The sequence below is a fragment of the Canis lupus genome, chromosome 21, assembly GCF_003254725.2.
Source record: "Canis lupus dingo isolate Sandy chromosome 21, ASM325472v2, whole genome shotgun sequence".
NCBI lineage: Eukaryota > Metazoa > Chordata > Mammalia > Carnivora > Canidae > Canis > Canis lupus.
This window is the reverse complement of record NC_064263.1, coordinates 22,855,697-22,872,421: the sequence shown is the minus strand read 5'-3', so window position 1 is coordinate 22,872,421 and position 16,725 is coordinate 22,855,697. Positions and strand designations below refer to the sequence as shown.

The window sequence follows — 16,725 nt, the reverse complement described above, 5'->3', positions numbered from 1 at the left end:
TTAAAGTGCTGTTATTTATTGATTTAATTATTTCATATATAAGCCCTTTCAGATTATTTCTTCTAGCATGAGTTTTAGTAGATTGTCTTTCAAGGAATTAGTCCCTTTCATCTAAGTTGCCAAATTTGTAGCCATAGAGTTGTTTATAGTATTCTTTAATTATTCTTCTAATGTCCATAGGATCAGTTTTGATGGCTCCTTTTTCATTCCTCATATTAGTAATTGCTATCTTCTCTTGTTTTCTTGGTTAGCCTGGCTAGATTTTATCAAAGTTATTGGCCTTTTCAAAAACCCAGCTTTTGGTTTTATTTATTTTGTAATTTTCTCCATTTAATTTATTCTCTTTGGGGTTCACTAACTTCTTGAATCTGTAGATGTATTTACTCTACCTAATTTGGGAAGTTTTTCATCATTATTTCTATGAGCGCTTATTCATTTCTGCTTTATTCTTCTTTCCTCCCTGTACTTGATAATACAAATATTAGATCTTTAGATACAGTTCCACACATCGTGAGGCTTTGTTATTTTACAGCCTATTTTCTCTGTCTTATTTAGTTTAGGTAGTTTCTATTGTTTTATTTTCCAGCTTAAAGATTTTTTTCTCTGTCTCCTACATTCTGCTGTTGAGCTCATTCACTAAGTCTTTTATTCCAGATATTTTCAGTTGTAAAACTTCTATTTGATTTTATTTTTATATCTTCAGTTTCTTGACTGAGACTTTGTTTCTTTACCAAGATGTTCTGTTTTTTCGTTTGTTTTAAGGATGTTCTAAATTGTTATTGAAGCACTTTTATGATAGTTGCTCCCAGGTCTTTGTCAGATAATTGTAACATGTCTGTCATCTCAGTATTGATATTGGTATTAATTATCCTTTTTCATTTACTTTGACATCTTTCTATTTCTTGGTATGAGTAATTTTTGATTGAAACATGTACATTTTGGATATTATGAGCCTCTGGATCTTATTTAAACCTGTTTTATCTGGCTTTTTCTGACACCTCTTTCTCTAATAGGGAAGGGAAAGATGCTATCTCATTACTGCCAGGTGGGCTTAAAAATCCAGGTTGCTCAAGCAGCTTCCATTGACACCCAAGTAGCACCCAAGTAAGAAAATGGGGCCTTCTTACTTTGGACCAGGACTGGGAGTTCCAGCTCTCCATTAGGCCTCCACTACTAATACCTGGCTGGGAGGTATACAAGTACTTTGATATTGTTCCCCACATGGCCTCCACTGATAGCATGCTGAATAGGGTGGCTTCATCAACACTATATGGTAAGGAAAGTTCTCGCTTTCCACCAAGCTTCCCTCCTCCAGCAGGGAGGAAAGGATTATCTCATTATTGCTATAAGTCTAGGCTCCCCCTGTGATGTCCACTGATAGGATTGGTTACCACCTAGAGAGGGGAAAGCCCCAGGGCCCTGCTTAACTTTCTCTGAAATCTGTGGGATATTAGAGCACCTTGGTTCAGTTTGGCAGAGATGGAAATTTTTTGTTTCTATGGATTTGCCTAATATAGACATTTTATATAAATGGAGTTCGTGGCTTTTTTAAACTGGCTTCTTTCATTTAGCATAGTGTTTTCTTTCTTTCTTTCTTTCTTTCTTTCTTTCTTTCTTTCTTTCTTTCTTTCTTTCTTTCTTTCTTTCGTTTTATTTATTTATTTGAGAGAGAGTGTGAAAGAAAGAGCACAAGAAGGGGGAGAAGCAGAGGAAGAAGGAGAAGTAGACTCTGCTGAGTGGGGACTTGACCCAGGCTAGATCCCAGCACCCTGAGATTATGACCTGAGCTAAAGGCAGACACGTAACTGACTGAGCCACCCAGGCACCCCAGTATATTGTTTTCAAGGCTCAACCATGTTATAACATTCATCAGTACTTCGTTTCTTTTATTGCCAGATAATATTCTATTGTATGGATGTACCACATTTTTTTCCTGTTCATCAGAAGATGGACATTTGGATTGAATCCACCATTTGGCTATTATAAATAATGCTGCTATGAAAGTTCATATTCAGGTTTCTGTATGGACATGTTTTCGGTTCTCTTGGGTGTATACCTAAGCAATAGAATTGGTGGATCCTGTGGTATCTCTATGATTGAGTTTTTGAGAACTCCATTTCTAAAAATTTATTTCTTGTCTTAATTGTATTGTGATCTCAGGGAAAAGGCCTGAGATATTTTGTAGTGTTTTTTTTTGGTTCTTAGAAAGACCTGTCCCCAGACTCCAGGTTTATTCTTTGCTTTTATCTCTAGTCTTTCCATTAAAATGGCAGGTGTTGATAATTAAGTTACTCAAGAGATCTATAAATTAGATGAATATTAAAGTGCTTTAGGCCATTATTCATTTGGAAATACTGTAAATGTATAATTGTTCCTAGTCATGACTTTCATATTCATAAATTTACCTGTGCTTTTAAATCATTTAGAGAAAACAAACTGAGTGCTTGCAATTAAAAATTTTGGTGCTTCGAAATGAACTGGAAAGACAGAAGAAAGCTTTGGGACGAGAGGTGGCATTACTGCATAAGCAACAAATTGCATTACAGGACAAAGGTGAGTAAAAATACCATAGAAACAACCTAACCCTTACATTCAGTCTTTCTTTTTTCTTCTTGGTAGGCTCACATAGTCATCTTTGTACAAATATGCTGATACAATTTAAAAAAGCTTTTGGGGGGGGGATGCCTGGGTGGCTCAGTGGTTTAGCACCTGCCTTCTGCCCAGGGTGTGATTCTGGATTCCCGGGATTGAGTCCCGCATCGGGCTTCCTGCATGGAGCCTGCTTCTCCCTCTGCCTGTGTCTCTGCCTCTATGTGTGTGTGTGTGTGTGTGTGTGTGTGTGTGTCATGAATAAATAAATAAAATCTTAAAAAAAAAAAGCTTTTGGAAGTATTTTGAAGGTGATACATACAAAAACGTGTACAAACGCACACACACACTGTATTTCAAAATGAGCACACTTACATGAGCAGCATCTCTACTGGGAAACAGAGTATTACAAGGAGCCCAGAATCTCAGAAGCTTCATCTTCCTTTCTGTTTAGGACATCTCCAGCCAGACTAACCATTACCTTGACTTATTACACCAAAATTGGTTTTGCTTCATCTTGAGCTTTATGCAAGTAAGATCATGTAATATGTACATTTTATGTGCTGGCTTCTGTTCAACATTTTGTTTGTAAGTTTCATCCTAACCTGCATATAATTTAGTCTTAGTTCATTCTTACCGCCGATAATATTCCATTATGCAAATATAATTATGAATTTATTCATTTTGGCTTTTGGTAATTTCTGGTTCAGAACTATTAGATAATACTTCCATGAACTGTCTCATACATGCTTTAAGAGGACTTTCTTTTCATGCATTTCTGTTGGATATAAACTTAGAAGCAGAATTATATAGTCACAAGATAGGCATATCTTCAGCTTTAGTAAATTGTGTCCAAAAGTTTTCCAAAGCACTTATGCCCAGTTTATCTCTTCCACCCACCAGTGTATTAGATCTTTTGTCCTGTATCCTTGTCAGCACTTGGTACTTTTCTGTCTTTTGTATTTTAGCCTTTCTAGGGGTAAGTTGTAGTATCTCCTCACAGTTTAAATTTTGATATCCCTGAAAACTAATGAAGTTGAATGCTATTTCATGTTTCTTGCTGAATGAGATACACTCTTCTGTGAAGTACCTGTTGGAGTCTTCCTGCTATACAACATGCCCTCCCCCTTGGCCTTTCTTTTTTCTTTTTGGACAGGCTCTCTATATATTTTATAGATAAGGTTCTTTGTTTGAAATATACATTTAAAAATGTATTCTCCCATTCTGTGGCTTGCTAGTTGATTCTTTAATGTTGCCTTTAAATGAACAGAAGTTCCATTTTTTCAGTCTTTCCTTTTATACTTAGGATTGTTTATGTCCTATTTAGGAAATATTTGCTGATTTTAATATCATAAAGGTTTTACTCTGTGTTTTTTAAGCACTTTACTATTTTACTTTTTTTTTTTTAAGGATTTTATTTACTCATTCATGAGAGACACACAGAGAGGCAGAGACATAGGTAGAGGGAGAAGCAGCCTCCCTACAAGGAGCCCAATGTGGGACTCCATCCCAGGACCCCAGGATCGCAACCTGAGCCAAAAGCAGATGCCCAACCACTGAGCCACCCAGGCGCCCCTATTTTATTTTTTATATTTATATTTGCAGTTCATCAGGATTTGATTTTTTTGTATATGATATCAGATAAAATTCCTTTTTTTCCTACAAAAAGTCAATTGACCCAGTACCATTTATTGAAAACCTTTCTCCCTTATGCTGCAGGTTCATTTTTGTCATAAACTGGTGGCCAAGTACTAATGTGTCTGTTACAGCATCTTCTGTTCCATGGATCTATCTACCTATACCTTTGCCAATATTGCACTGTTTTAATTTCTCTTGTATTATAATTGGTCTTCTATCTGGTAAAGTTCTTCCACTTAGTTCTTTTTCAAGATCACCTTTCTTCATCTTGGCAAGGATGGAATCTTTTTTTTTTTTTTAATGGCTGGCCTGTTTTGAACATTTCATATAAATAGAGTCTGTGGCCATTCACATGACCAATAACCAGCTTATTCTTGTCCTTTTGCATTTTCATATGAATTTCTACACAGAAAAGAAAATCTGGCTAGTATTTTATTGGTACTACATATATTAAATGTAGATATATGGTAGGAATATGGAAATTGCTTATCCATATATATGTAGGGATAATGAAAATCTTTACTGATTCTTCCAATTCAAGTAATTGGTATATGCCTTTGTTTATTAAAATCTCCTTTATAAAACGTTACTGAAATAAACTAATTGTTAGCATGTGGATGCTTCCCATGATTCATTGAATATATTTCTATTTTTTGATGTTTTATGATACTATTGTAAATATGTTTAAATTTTATCTTCTACTTTTCACTGATATACAGAAATACAATTAATTGTTTTAAAGTGGTAATGATTTTTATTATATGTGTAAGTTCCTACATTACATCCTGACTCAGCATGATTTACAAAAGCCTCCTATGACCCACATTAATCTGAATGCTTCAGCTATAAAGAACTTCTTTTAGTTTCTTATATATACTTTAGTCTGTCTTGCCTGCATTTAAGCCTCTGGTTAAATGTTCTCCAGGAAATTTTTCATGGCCTCCCTTTACCTTCTCCTCCTACCTCTACCTCCTTGGTTAGATGTACTACTATGTGCTTCCATAGCATCCTGTGTTTTTCCATTATAGCACTGTAATTATTGGTTTATCCTCTCCTCTAGACTAAGATCTCTAGGGAAGACATTACCCATGTACTTTGTTAAGTACTCTTCTATTCTTCGGGCATGGTACAGTGCCTGGGATGCAGTAAGCATTAAATAAATATTTATTGAATGAATGAGTCATATTCATGGTTATCAGTCTAATGTCATTGGCATCATTACTAAAGAATGAAGACTTCTGTAGCTTCTAGCTTAGCATTCATTTGGGGAAACTGATACTCATGTGAAACACTATAGAAAAAAACACTATATTGTTCGGCAGTGATTGTTAAAGCTATCTGCACTGCTACACAGCTTATATATTGATTTTTAGACATGAGAATCTAATGGGATAAAACCACTTAAGGTCATCATGAGACATTGTGAGCAAAGTCCATTTCATAGAGTCTCTGTTGAATAACTCCAAATAACTAGATAGTTGTGTATATTCAAGACCTGCTTTAAGAGGTCTCCTCTTCTGTGAATAGACATATTTCTTATGGTACTTTGGAATTTTTATTATACCTAAATTGCCTGCTACCTGTAGCTTGTATTTCTGCACGTATTTTTTTTTTATGATCATCAGTTTAAAAAGTGAGAACAGTATAGGGTATGAGAGGGCTTCAGGGTGTTTGCCATTTCCTGAAAAGAGAAGTAATAATATTAATAGTTATAATGTATCAGTTACCATACTTACCACTATATAGATATCATCACCACAATAATTCTGTGAGGTAAGTACTATTATTATTGACATTTTACAGTTGAGGAAACTATAGGTCAGGGTCAGAGACATTAAATATCTTTCTTAAGTTCACACAGCTAGTGACAGATAATGTTGGGATTAAAATCTGTTGATTCCAAAACTCCCATTCACTGTATGATACTACATTTTACTAGAGGTATGATGTCGTAAAGCCTGTGGAATGTATATTATTAATAGCATGTGGTAAAAAGATAAGGAGATGCAGTTCTCCCATTATGTTTCCAATTGTGTTTTTTCTTCTTATAATGATAGAATGAAATCCCAGGAAGTCTATTATCAGCCTGTAAACAGGTGAAATTATAAACAGTGATTTCTATGACATTTAAAAGACCGAGTGTAATAATAATTGCACATATTTATAGAATACTCATTACTGTGAGGCAGTATCTTGTTTTTTATTCTTCTTTGGTTTTTACCCGTTGTCCTATGAATTAAGGGTATTCTCATTATCCTCCTAAAAATAAATATATATTATTATTCAATTTACAGATGAGGAAACTGCATCCCAAAGAGGTTAAGTGACTTGCCCACGGCCACACAGCAAGTTATAGGGGAAACTGTTCAGGGTTACTGGTGCCTAACTCTGTAACAAAGGAAGATTATAGGATTTTGTAGATATCTGTTCTGGTGTTTTAATTCTGAGAGTCAAGTCAGAATTAACACTTTCTTTTTGTTTTTTTTTTTTTTTTTTTAAGATTTTGTTTATTTGACAGAGTGTGTGAACAAGCACAAGCCAGGGGAAAGGGGCAGCAGGCAAAGGGAGACAGAGAAGCAGGCTCTCTGCTTAGCAGGGTGCCTCCATCCTAGGACCCTGGGATCATGATCTGAGCTGAAGGCAGATGCTTGACCAGCTGAGCTGCCCAGGTGCCCTGGAATTAGCACATTCTTATTTCTCCATTTTATCATGAAAAGAAAGGATGGTAATGCCCAAAGGTAAATATATATTTGCCAGGATAGGTCAGAATTACTAATTTTTTAACACTGACTCTTTACTGCAGGAGCTTTCCCCCAAGTCTTATATGTACTTTTGAGATGCATGTAATTTAGTATTTTCCTGAACTATTAGAACTTTTGGAAGGTTAGGATCAACATGTTGGTCTCAAATGAAAGCAGGAGAAAGAATGTTGCAATGTTGTTGGCTGCAAATGTTCTGCCATTGTGTATCTCTATAGACTGTGGTGGTCAGCACTGGGGGCAGTGGTTGGAAAGAAGGGGTAGCTGGACACAGATAACCAGATCTTGGTGTACCAGTAGATCTTTTCCTACTTGTTAGGGACCCTTGTTCTTCATAGTGATTGTGCTAGGTAACCAGAAACATACTTATTCTTGTCAGTTGAAAGAAAATTTGTGTCGAACAGTTTTCTTGTATACTTACATGCAATGTACTATTTAATGAATCTTGAGTCAGGCTAAAATATTTAGAAACCCCTGAATCACTGGTATTGGTAACATGAAGGGGAAAAATGTATTTGTTACCTGTGCCTGTAGTTTTGATTTAGCATGTTTGCTAATCATATGTGAAATGATTTACTAATATGAATATTTCTAATGGTGTCTTACATATTATGACTTCTCTTTGGAACTTGGTGTTTATCTAGGCACTTGGTTCTCGGCCCAAGAGCCGAGATACAAAGTCAGTAATATTAGTTAGGATAAAAAGTCAGTAACATTTAATCTTTGCTACTGATTCTTCTGAATGATCATAAAAGAATTACTTTGCATCTTTTTACACATGTGTAGTGAGGATAGCAGCTTATAATAGTGCCATAGGGATTAATTTGTGTAAATAATTAGAAGAAACGAGGTGCCTATCATATATTTTATATTTTTGTTTATAAAAATTTATTGCAGCAGGATGATTTATTGGAAAGAGGCAAAAAGATCATTTTTATCCATGCTGCTGACTTGCTGAGTGGCCACATAGTCTGAGGGGCCTCATTACTCCATACATACACATTTCCCCTTCCCATACCTCAAAGGCAGTGGTGTTCAACTTGTCTACAGCAACTTCCAGCTGGGTCATGAACTGATCTCTTCAGTATTAATGTTTATTAATGTATGCATTTTCATTGTTGGCAGATATTAGTAGTTTAACTTATGATGTTAATAAAAAACAGATTTCCCCTCATTAGTGTCTCAAACCAATAACCTTTCCATTAATTAATTATATGTTGGTTTACAGGGTCTGTTGCCTTAATTTAACCCCTGAATATTTGAGAAGCAACACTCTATCTAAATTAGTTTGCTTGAAATTTGGTTTAAAAAATGGTATGAAATGTTGGTCTTAAGAAAAAGTTTTTAGGTTATAATCTAAACACATTTTATAAATGTTGATAAAATCTAAGAACTCTTCAGTGGTACCTGGGGAGCGATACAATTTATAAAAGTGCAGTTCTCTAAGCTTTTGTAGGAAAAAGTTATTTTTTTTTAATGCAGTTAGTTTTCTTGATAGTAATAATAACATATATGTAGTACTTTATAGTTAGTGCTTGTACAGAGATTGTCATATTTGATCTTTAAAGTATCCCTAAGAGCTAGGTATGGCAAATATTGTTATCTTCATTTTATGTGTGACTTGGCCAGGTATGAACAGGTAAGAGCAAAGCTGGGATGTGGGCCTAGACCTTTTGTCTCTAAATTCTATGCTTTTGTCACTAAAACCTTGTAAAATACATTCATTTAAATCCTACATAAATCCTAAAAAGTGGGTAACTTTTATTGAAATCCCATCCCATAACATGCTAGATATTTTACTAATGGTGTATCATTTAGTTCTTAAAATAGTCCTAAGAGAATAACTTTTACCCCTTTGTTCCAAATAAGAAAAATTGGGTCTCAGAAACATTTCTCACAACTAATAACAGATCCAAATTCAAATTTAGGTTTCTCTGACTCTAACACCTGTCTTATTTCTACTAAACAAAATATTGTTGCTTTCTGTATTGTGTGTCCAACAGGTAAATTGACTGATGGTTTGCTAGTTATCCATTTGGCCTCTGGACTACTAGATGAAGAATTTGTTCTGCTATATTCCTTTTTATTACAGGATGGGTAAAGTGTTTTTTTCTCAAAAATGCCTTTGATTTGGTCACATATTAACTAATTAAGAGATCTGAATTAAAGATCTGCCATTCTCTCAATTTCTCAATGTAGTACACATTGAGTACACTACATGTAGTACACTACATTTCTCAATGTAGTACACATTTTTTTCTCAAAAATGCCTTTGATTTGGTCACATATTAACTAATTAAGAGATCTGAATTAAAGATCTGCCATTCTCTCAATTTCTCCCTAGACAAGTCATTCAACCTTTTTGGTCCAATCTCCTTTTCACAAAGAAAACATTTTGAATTATACAGTTGAAATTTCTTAAACTGTAATATTCTAGTTATCTCAGAATGATAGGATTGGCAAAAAGGGGAATCTGTTTACCTTTTTTATGAATCTCTTTATTTTTCCAAGTTTGTTGCCGACAATGTGTTTCTCAGCAATGAAGGTACGAAAAGAGAGAGAGAGAGAAAGATTCTCTGACCCTAAGTGTGATTCTATCTGTAGATTTTGTTTATTAACTAGAAAGCCATGGGGTGGGACCTTCCGTTTTAAAGATCTTCAATTACTTTTGGTAAGCATGAGCAAAAGCAAGCACATTGTTTTAGTGATGTAGTATGTAGAAGTCAGCTATGTCCGATTTCATTGCTTGATTTAGGGAAAAAAAATCCTTCTTGGTAATTTCAGTAAATAGAAAGTTTTGATCCTTTCTTGCCAAAATAAATGTTTTATAGGAAGTTTCTATCAATTATGATCATTTCTTATTGTCGTTTTGTCATAAATCTGAGTAAGATAAACTATGTTTCTAGTTCTGTTTAATTACCTTCTTTTTGGTCAGTAAAGTATTGTGCTCTTTTCTCAAAAAAAGAATCACATAGTATATTTAAATTGGGGCTTTAGTTTCTATTAAAAGATCATAGATTTCTATTTGAAATTATAAAAACGATATTAAGCATTATGTAACAATTTTCTTCTCTTACATGATAAGGTCATGGATTGAAAAATTACCTTACTGATTTTATAATTCATTGAAATGATGGCAGAGTTTAAATTTTATTAGCCTGTATAGATGTTCTGATTTTTTTATAGCCATCTGACAAAAATTCCTAAACAGACTTCCTTAAAAATTATAAATACCTGCCTTTCAAAAATTTCTGAACCCAAGGACAGTTTTTCCCTGGGGTTTATGCTATTAAAGTCTCTTTACTTTTAGCTATTGACATTCTATGCAGCATGTGAAAGCAAACAACTTGGCAGTGGGGAGGACAAAAATGGGTCCTGAGTAAAGCTCAGATTTTCTTTTCAGAATGATTCTGTTTCCATGTATTGGTAATGATTTATTTCAGTAAGGTCTTAATTGGATTGTGGGGAAAGTAAGCTATCATATTTTAACCTCTCTCTTTTCCAGTGGAAGATATAGATAGGCAGAAATAAGCCACCTGACAGAATTTTCTTGCCATCATTTTTTCTTCACTTCCAGAAAGCTAGGCATGACATTTACAAAAAGTTCATTTGCAATTAGATCGTTCAACATAGAAATAAGAAGAGATCAGAAGGCATGTGAAGGCAATAGGAAGGACATTGAGTGTGTGTGTGCATGTGCACCTTCGTCAAGCCCTTTATTCATCATTTATGGAACACCTACAAAAAACCCAGCACCGTGTAAGATGTTAGGAACATAAAGACAGATATGATAAGTATACGACAGAGATATTTCAAAGATGTTATAGGAGAACAGAAAGTGAGTATCTGAAAGTCAACACCGCTTTAAGGAGATGACACTTAGGCTGAGTTCAGAAAAATACCTGATGGATACTTCAGGGGAGAGAGTGAGACTTTGCAGATAGAGGGAATAGTTTCTACAGAAACATGGAAGTAGTTTAGAGAATTGTAGGTAATTCTAGTAAAGTTACAACTAAAGATGTATTTAAGTAAGAGTCCATAGGAGAGGCCAGAGAGGTAAAGAATGACCTAGTCATAAAGGAAGTTTTGTTGAAAGGTCTAGAGATCTATTAAAATAACTTAAGCAAACTTCTCAAAACAAAAAGTGGAAGGGATCATATTGATGACTATACTACAAAATGAAGGTTAGACATATATTTTAGAAAGATCTCTTTGAAGAGTTGTGGATAGAGAACTGTTAGGGAGTTATTACAATAATCTAAGCCTTCCGTAATTAAAATTGAAACAGATTGGCAGTGTGAAAGGAGGAGAGAGTATATATATTTTGAGAAGAGACACTACTGTTCAAGAAATATTTTGATGATGGACTCTACTATTAATGGCTTGGTGGATTGGAGGAGAGAGGGAGAGAAGGATTTAGAATGGTTTCCAATTTCTGGTTTTGACAACTGGCCAGATTATTAAAGACAGATACTAAAGGACAAGTTGATATTGGGGTAAAGAGAGAAAAAGGAAGAAGTAATGAAGACTTCCGATTTTGAATACTTACCTAGTGGGTAAGACAGTAAATAAGAAATCAAATAAAGTAAATATTGGGTGGTGACAAGTCCTAGAAACAAGCTGTGGTGTTAGATGGTAACTGTGGGAGACCATTTCTACAGAGATTGCCGAGAAAAAGTTTGCCAGAGAAGCTCAGCTTTGAAGGTAAGAATTGCTGGAAAAACAAGGAATATAGCAAGTGAAAAGCTTGGACTTAGAAAGGGCTTGAACTGTAGAATGGAAGAGGCCACTGTAGTTGGAACATAATTTGTTAGGAAGAGAGCAGTGACACGTAGGTTGGAATGAAAGGAAGAGTTTATATAAACGAAGCTATTTGCCCTATCTACTGAACAGGAGGGAAAGGCTAAGAAAATAGCACAGGGGCAGGTTGACATAGTAGCTAGTGGGTAGGACTGTGAAGGAATCTGATTGTTTCAGGATGGTACAAGGTGAAACAATTATATTTGATTTAGAGGAGGTTTAAGGATTGAGGGAAATGTGTGGAGTAGTCCCTCCAAGAGTGGGAAAGCAAACTAGTGAGGAAATTAGAATAGGATTGCCAGACAATGTGCCTGTTTGTGCTCTGTGCTTATATTTTTAAAGTAGGATCCATCAGACTGGTTGTATAATTTTCTCTACCCACTTAGAGCTTCATGGGGCAGGCTGAGAGAATGAAAATGTTGAACAAAAGTGAAATTATCCCTATTTTACAGATGAGGAAAATGAAACTCAGAAAAGTTGAGACTTAGAATCCTGAAAGTAGCATAAGTAGGATTTTAGCCCAGATCTTTCTGATTCCTAAGTAAATGGGCTTTCCAATGTAGTACACTGCCTCTCATAGGATCTGCCTCTTGTGTAGAATAAGGAAAGGAATCCAGTGCTTCCCATTGCACATTATAAGGAAGTGTATCAGTTCTTTAGGGAGAAAAAAAATTTATTGGCACTGAATTCTGTGAGGAATTTAGCAGGCAGTTTCTTGTGTGCAATGTATTAAATATCGTAATGAAATATAGTCAATTGCAATTTTGCAAAAGTTACAGCAAAAAATATCTATTAACCCTTGAGAAGGGCAGCATCATAAATCATAGTACAGAAAAGGCAATTCTGCAGGGAAGGAAACTAAAATAGTTCAAGTATATTGCATTTTGGTCATCTGACTTGATATAGAAACCCAAAAGAATGACAGTTTATTGGTTTTAACTGTAATTTTGACAGGAACTGGCCATTGTCCAGGCTGAGCCCAAACTCTCTGGTGAGAGAGAACCCAAAGAGTCTGTGTTTTGCTTTGTTGATGGAAGCAAGATTCATATTCTTTAGCTGTTAGATTTTCAGGAGACGGCATTGACATTTGGTTATTAAAATTAAAGTGTCTGACTTGAGTTCTTGCTGAACAGGGAGGGGCCTCTTCTTGACAGGGTGGAATGTTAGTGTGTACATGGACAGAGCCAAACATTTCAGAAAGCAATTTTGGAATATGGCAGACCAAGCAGATGCATTTGCTTTCCCTCCCTCTCAAGGGTTCACTGATAAGGTAATAAAGATATATGCATAAAAAATAAATCAGTGGTGATGATGAAAATAAAAGAGGGTACCATTGGAATAGCAAAGATTTTGACACAGTTCTCAAAGATACAAAATAGGATTGTTTTGATGAATAGACTAGAGTAGAGAAAAACTGCAGCATGGAACACAAATAGAGGTTTTCTGGTAGGGGCACCTGGGTGGCTCGGTGGTTGAGCGTCTGCCTTTGGCTCAGGTCATGATCACGGGGTCCTGGGATCGAGTCCTGCATCAGGCTCCTCACGGGGAGCCTGCTTCTCCCTCTGCCTATGTTTCTGCCTCTCCCTGTGTCTCTCGTGAATAAATAAATAAAATCTTAAAAAAAAAAAAAAAAGAGAGAGAGAGAGAGAGAGAGAGAAGAAAGGTTTCTAGTATAACACTCAGAGCCCTCAACTTAGAATTTCCAAGTATAGAAATCAGGAATCATGGAACAATAATTAGGGTAGCTGGGCCTACTGGCTCATTTTCTTTTCTTGATGAATTTGGAGTAACTTCCTATAATACTTGCTCCAACTGCTTTCTAAACATAATGGATTCTTGACCTGGTTAGGTCCCATTGGATGAGGGTTTGGCATAGAAAGGTGGAACAGAGCCTGACTGTGGACTTTTACAATTGACCTAAAGGGAAAACATCAAAGGCAGCTCTACTTAGAAGTGAAATGCCTGAGAGTAACACAATCCCAAAGTAAAGTTCTCCTTACTTGACAGTTGTGGTGGTTTAAACATAAAGGTACTACCTTCTTCCAGAATGGCATATATACTCTGAAGGAAAGCTTAACTGTCAATAGGACCTACCCCCTTATACTGCAAGCTCCCATTCAGGAATAATGCCTTTCATGTAAGTAAGTCTTTATAGCTTCAAAGGAAACCTATACCAGTTGCCTATACAACTATTCATGGATTTGAAAGGAAAACCAAGGGTCATCAGATATTTGAGGAAAACAGTATAAAACTAGGCCAGGTTGAAAAACAGAATAGTGGACCCAAAAGGAGCAAAAAATACAAAGAACAGAGAAAAACTTTTTTAAAAAAATCAAGTTAATATCCTCAAATTTGACTTCTTGCCCCTGCCTAAAAAGGTGGAAGGAAATTCATTTCTACCTTGACAATAAGAGAAAGCTGGATGATGTACAAAATCTTAATAACTTTTCTTGAATCTAAAGAACTAAGATTAAAGGACAACCAAGTAGCCTGATATATAAAAAAAAGATGGTCATATCCTAGAAGAGACAAGATGTGAGGACTGACTCACCAGTGGCAGAGCATGGAAGGAAGTTGGACCACTGTCTAAGAAGGCAGAATAATTCAGTCATAATTTTTAACAAATTGCTAACCACTAAGTGTGCTGCTCTAAGACTATATAGCAACTATAGGGCAGTTCACACCTGCTTGCTCTTTATTTTGTGATTTAGGGAATACCTAAATCTGGGGGTGGAACAGGTTCACTGAGAAAAAGCCTCCAGCAAATCATCTCCACCACCATCACTACCTCCAAAAAAAAGTTAGAGAAAATTTGAAGAATGTGTTACACTGAAGGTTACAACAAAATGGCAGCAACAAAACCCAAACCCAGCCCAGTTCCTGATTGTATTGACTCAACTCCCAAATTAACAGAAGAGAAATGCTCTTTTCTTTCTCTGTTGTCCTGTGTTCTCCATTGCACATGATGTTGAGTACTCAATCAAAATTTTTGAGACAAGGAAGAGCAAAAATGAAACAAAAAACCATCATTATCCCTCCTCCCACCACTGGCACCAAACTGTTATCAAGGAAGAAATTAACTCAAAAGAAGAAAAAAACTCAGCAATGACTCAGACATTGGGACTATCAGAGAGTTTAAAATAACTATGATTTGCAATTAGATCGTTTTTTGTGGTAAGGTGGATAGCAAGCATGAATAGATGGTAAATTTCAGCTGCAAAATGGAAACTATAAGCAACAGTGTAATGGATGTGCTATAAATAAAGAACAGGGTAACAGAGATGAAGAATGCCTTTGAAGACCCTTCAGGAGATGTGACACAACTAAGAAAAGAATAAGTGAACTTGAATATAGATCAATAGAAATTACTCAAACTGAAGTACAAAGAGACTCTTTTGGACAAAACTAAGATAATTTATTACCCGCAGTCCTATATTTTAAGAAACCTTAAAAGGACTTCTTGGGGCACCTGGGTGGCACAGTCAGTTAAGCTTCTGACTTGGTTTCGGCTCAGGTTGTTATCTCAGAGTCATGAGACTGAATCCCTTGCTGGGCTCCATGCTCAGTGAGGAGTTTGCATGAGATTATCTCTCCTTCCCCTCTGTCCCTCCCACTCTCATTCTCTTCTCTCAGTCTCTCTCTCTCTCAAATAAATAAATCTTAAAAAAAAAAAAAAAAGAAGAAAGTAAAAAATTCTTCAGCAGAAGGAAAATGATACCAGATAGAAACTTGGCTCTACAAACAAAAAATGAGATAACCAGAAATGGTTAAAGATATTATAAGACTTTTTTCTTATTGTTAATTATTATAAAAGACTACTTTCTAGTACAAAAATAGCAGTGTTTGGGGATTTATAACATACATAAAATGTGTGAGGAATGTGAAAAGTGGGGAAGGAAAGAATTGACAGTGTAGTATTTTCAGTTTTTATACTCTGCATGGAGAAGCATAATAATATTTGAAGTAGGCTTGTTTATTGAAGTTATATACTGTAAACTTTGGGGCAACCACTAAAAATTTAAAATGGAGATATGACGGCCAGTGTTAAAGAAAGAGGGAATCCTAAAAAAAATATTTAATCCAAAAGCATAAAAAAAGAGGAATAAAGGAACAAAGAATAGGTGGAATATATAGTAAACAACTAGCAAAATGGTAGATTTTAATTAGACATCAATTACATTAAGTGTAAGCAGTCTAAATGCCTCAAAAAACTGAGATTGTTTCAGATTTTGTATTAAAAAAAAAGACCTAACTAAATGCTATCTATAAGAAACCCACTTATAATATAAAGGTAGATAGATTGATTGATTAAAGGTATAAGAATGGGAATAGTACACCATGCAAATAGTGAATTAAAAGGAGGCCAGAGTGGCTATATTAATATTAAACAAAGTAGATTTCAGAACAATGAATATTTCCCATGATAAAGACAGATTTTATAGTAGGGTGGAGGGATCAGTCACAAAAAGCCATAATAATTCTAAATATGTATGAACATAACAGAGCTTCAGTATGTTTGAATAGTAAAAACTGATAGAACTGACAGAAGAAATAACCATATCTACATTTATAGCTGGTAGCCACAACACTCCTCTGTCAGTAATTCATAGAACAAGTGAAGACAAAATAGGTAAGGATAGAAGACTTTAATAACACTACTAACTAACTGGACCACCCCACACCAGCAGAATATACTTTTTTTTTCATGTGTACATGGAACATTCAGTTAGGCCATAGTTATTATCATAAAGCAAATATAAAAGAAATAAAATGATATATAATATGGTCACTGACTAAAAGAAATAACATAGAAATCATTAATAGATACCTGGGCAATTTCAGCTATTTGATAATGAATTGTTCAACACACATACATGGGGTGGATGGGGGAGGTTGTTAACTGAATGTCATCTGAAATCATGGAGGGTGAAGATCTGGG

General features: G+C 35.3%; 1 protein-coding gene across 5 annotated transcripts in view; it reads left to right on the top strand.

The window, feature by feature from the left end:
- UVRAG (UV radiation resistance associated) overlaps positions 1-16,725 on the top strand; it is a 314,973-nt gene that overhangs the window by 162,814 nt on the left and 135,434 nt on the right. For all 5 annotated transcript variants that reach the window (XR_007404442.1, XR_007404443.1, XM_025419621.3 and 2 more), the window contains exon 8: positions 2,427-2,553. Coding sequence is in view for 3 of the 5 variants with exons in the window: in XM_025419621.3 (XP_025275406.1) it covers positions 2,427-2,553 (127 nt within the window). In the remaining 2 variants the exon portion in view is untranslated. The remainder of the gene's footprint in view (positions 1-2,426; positions 2,554-16,725) is intronic.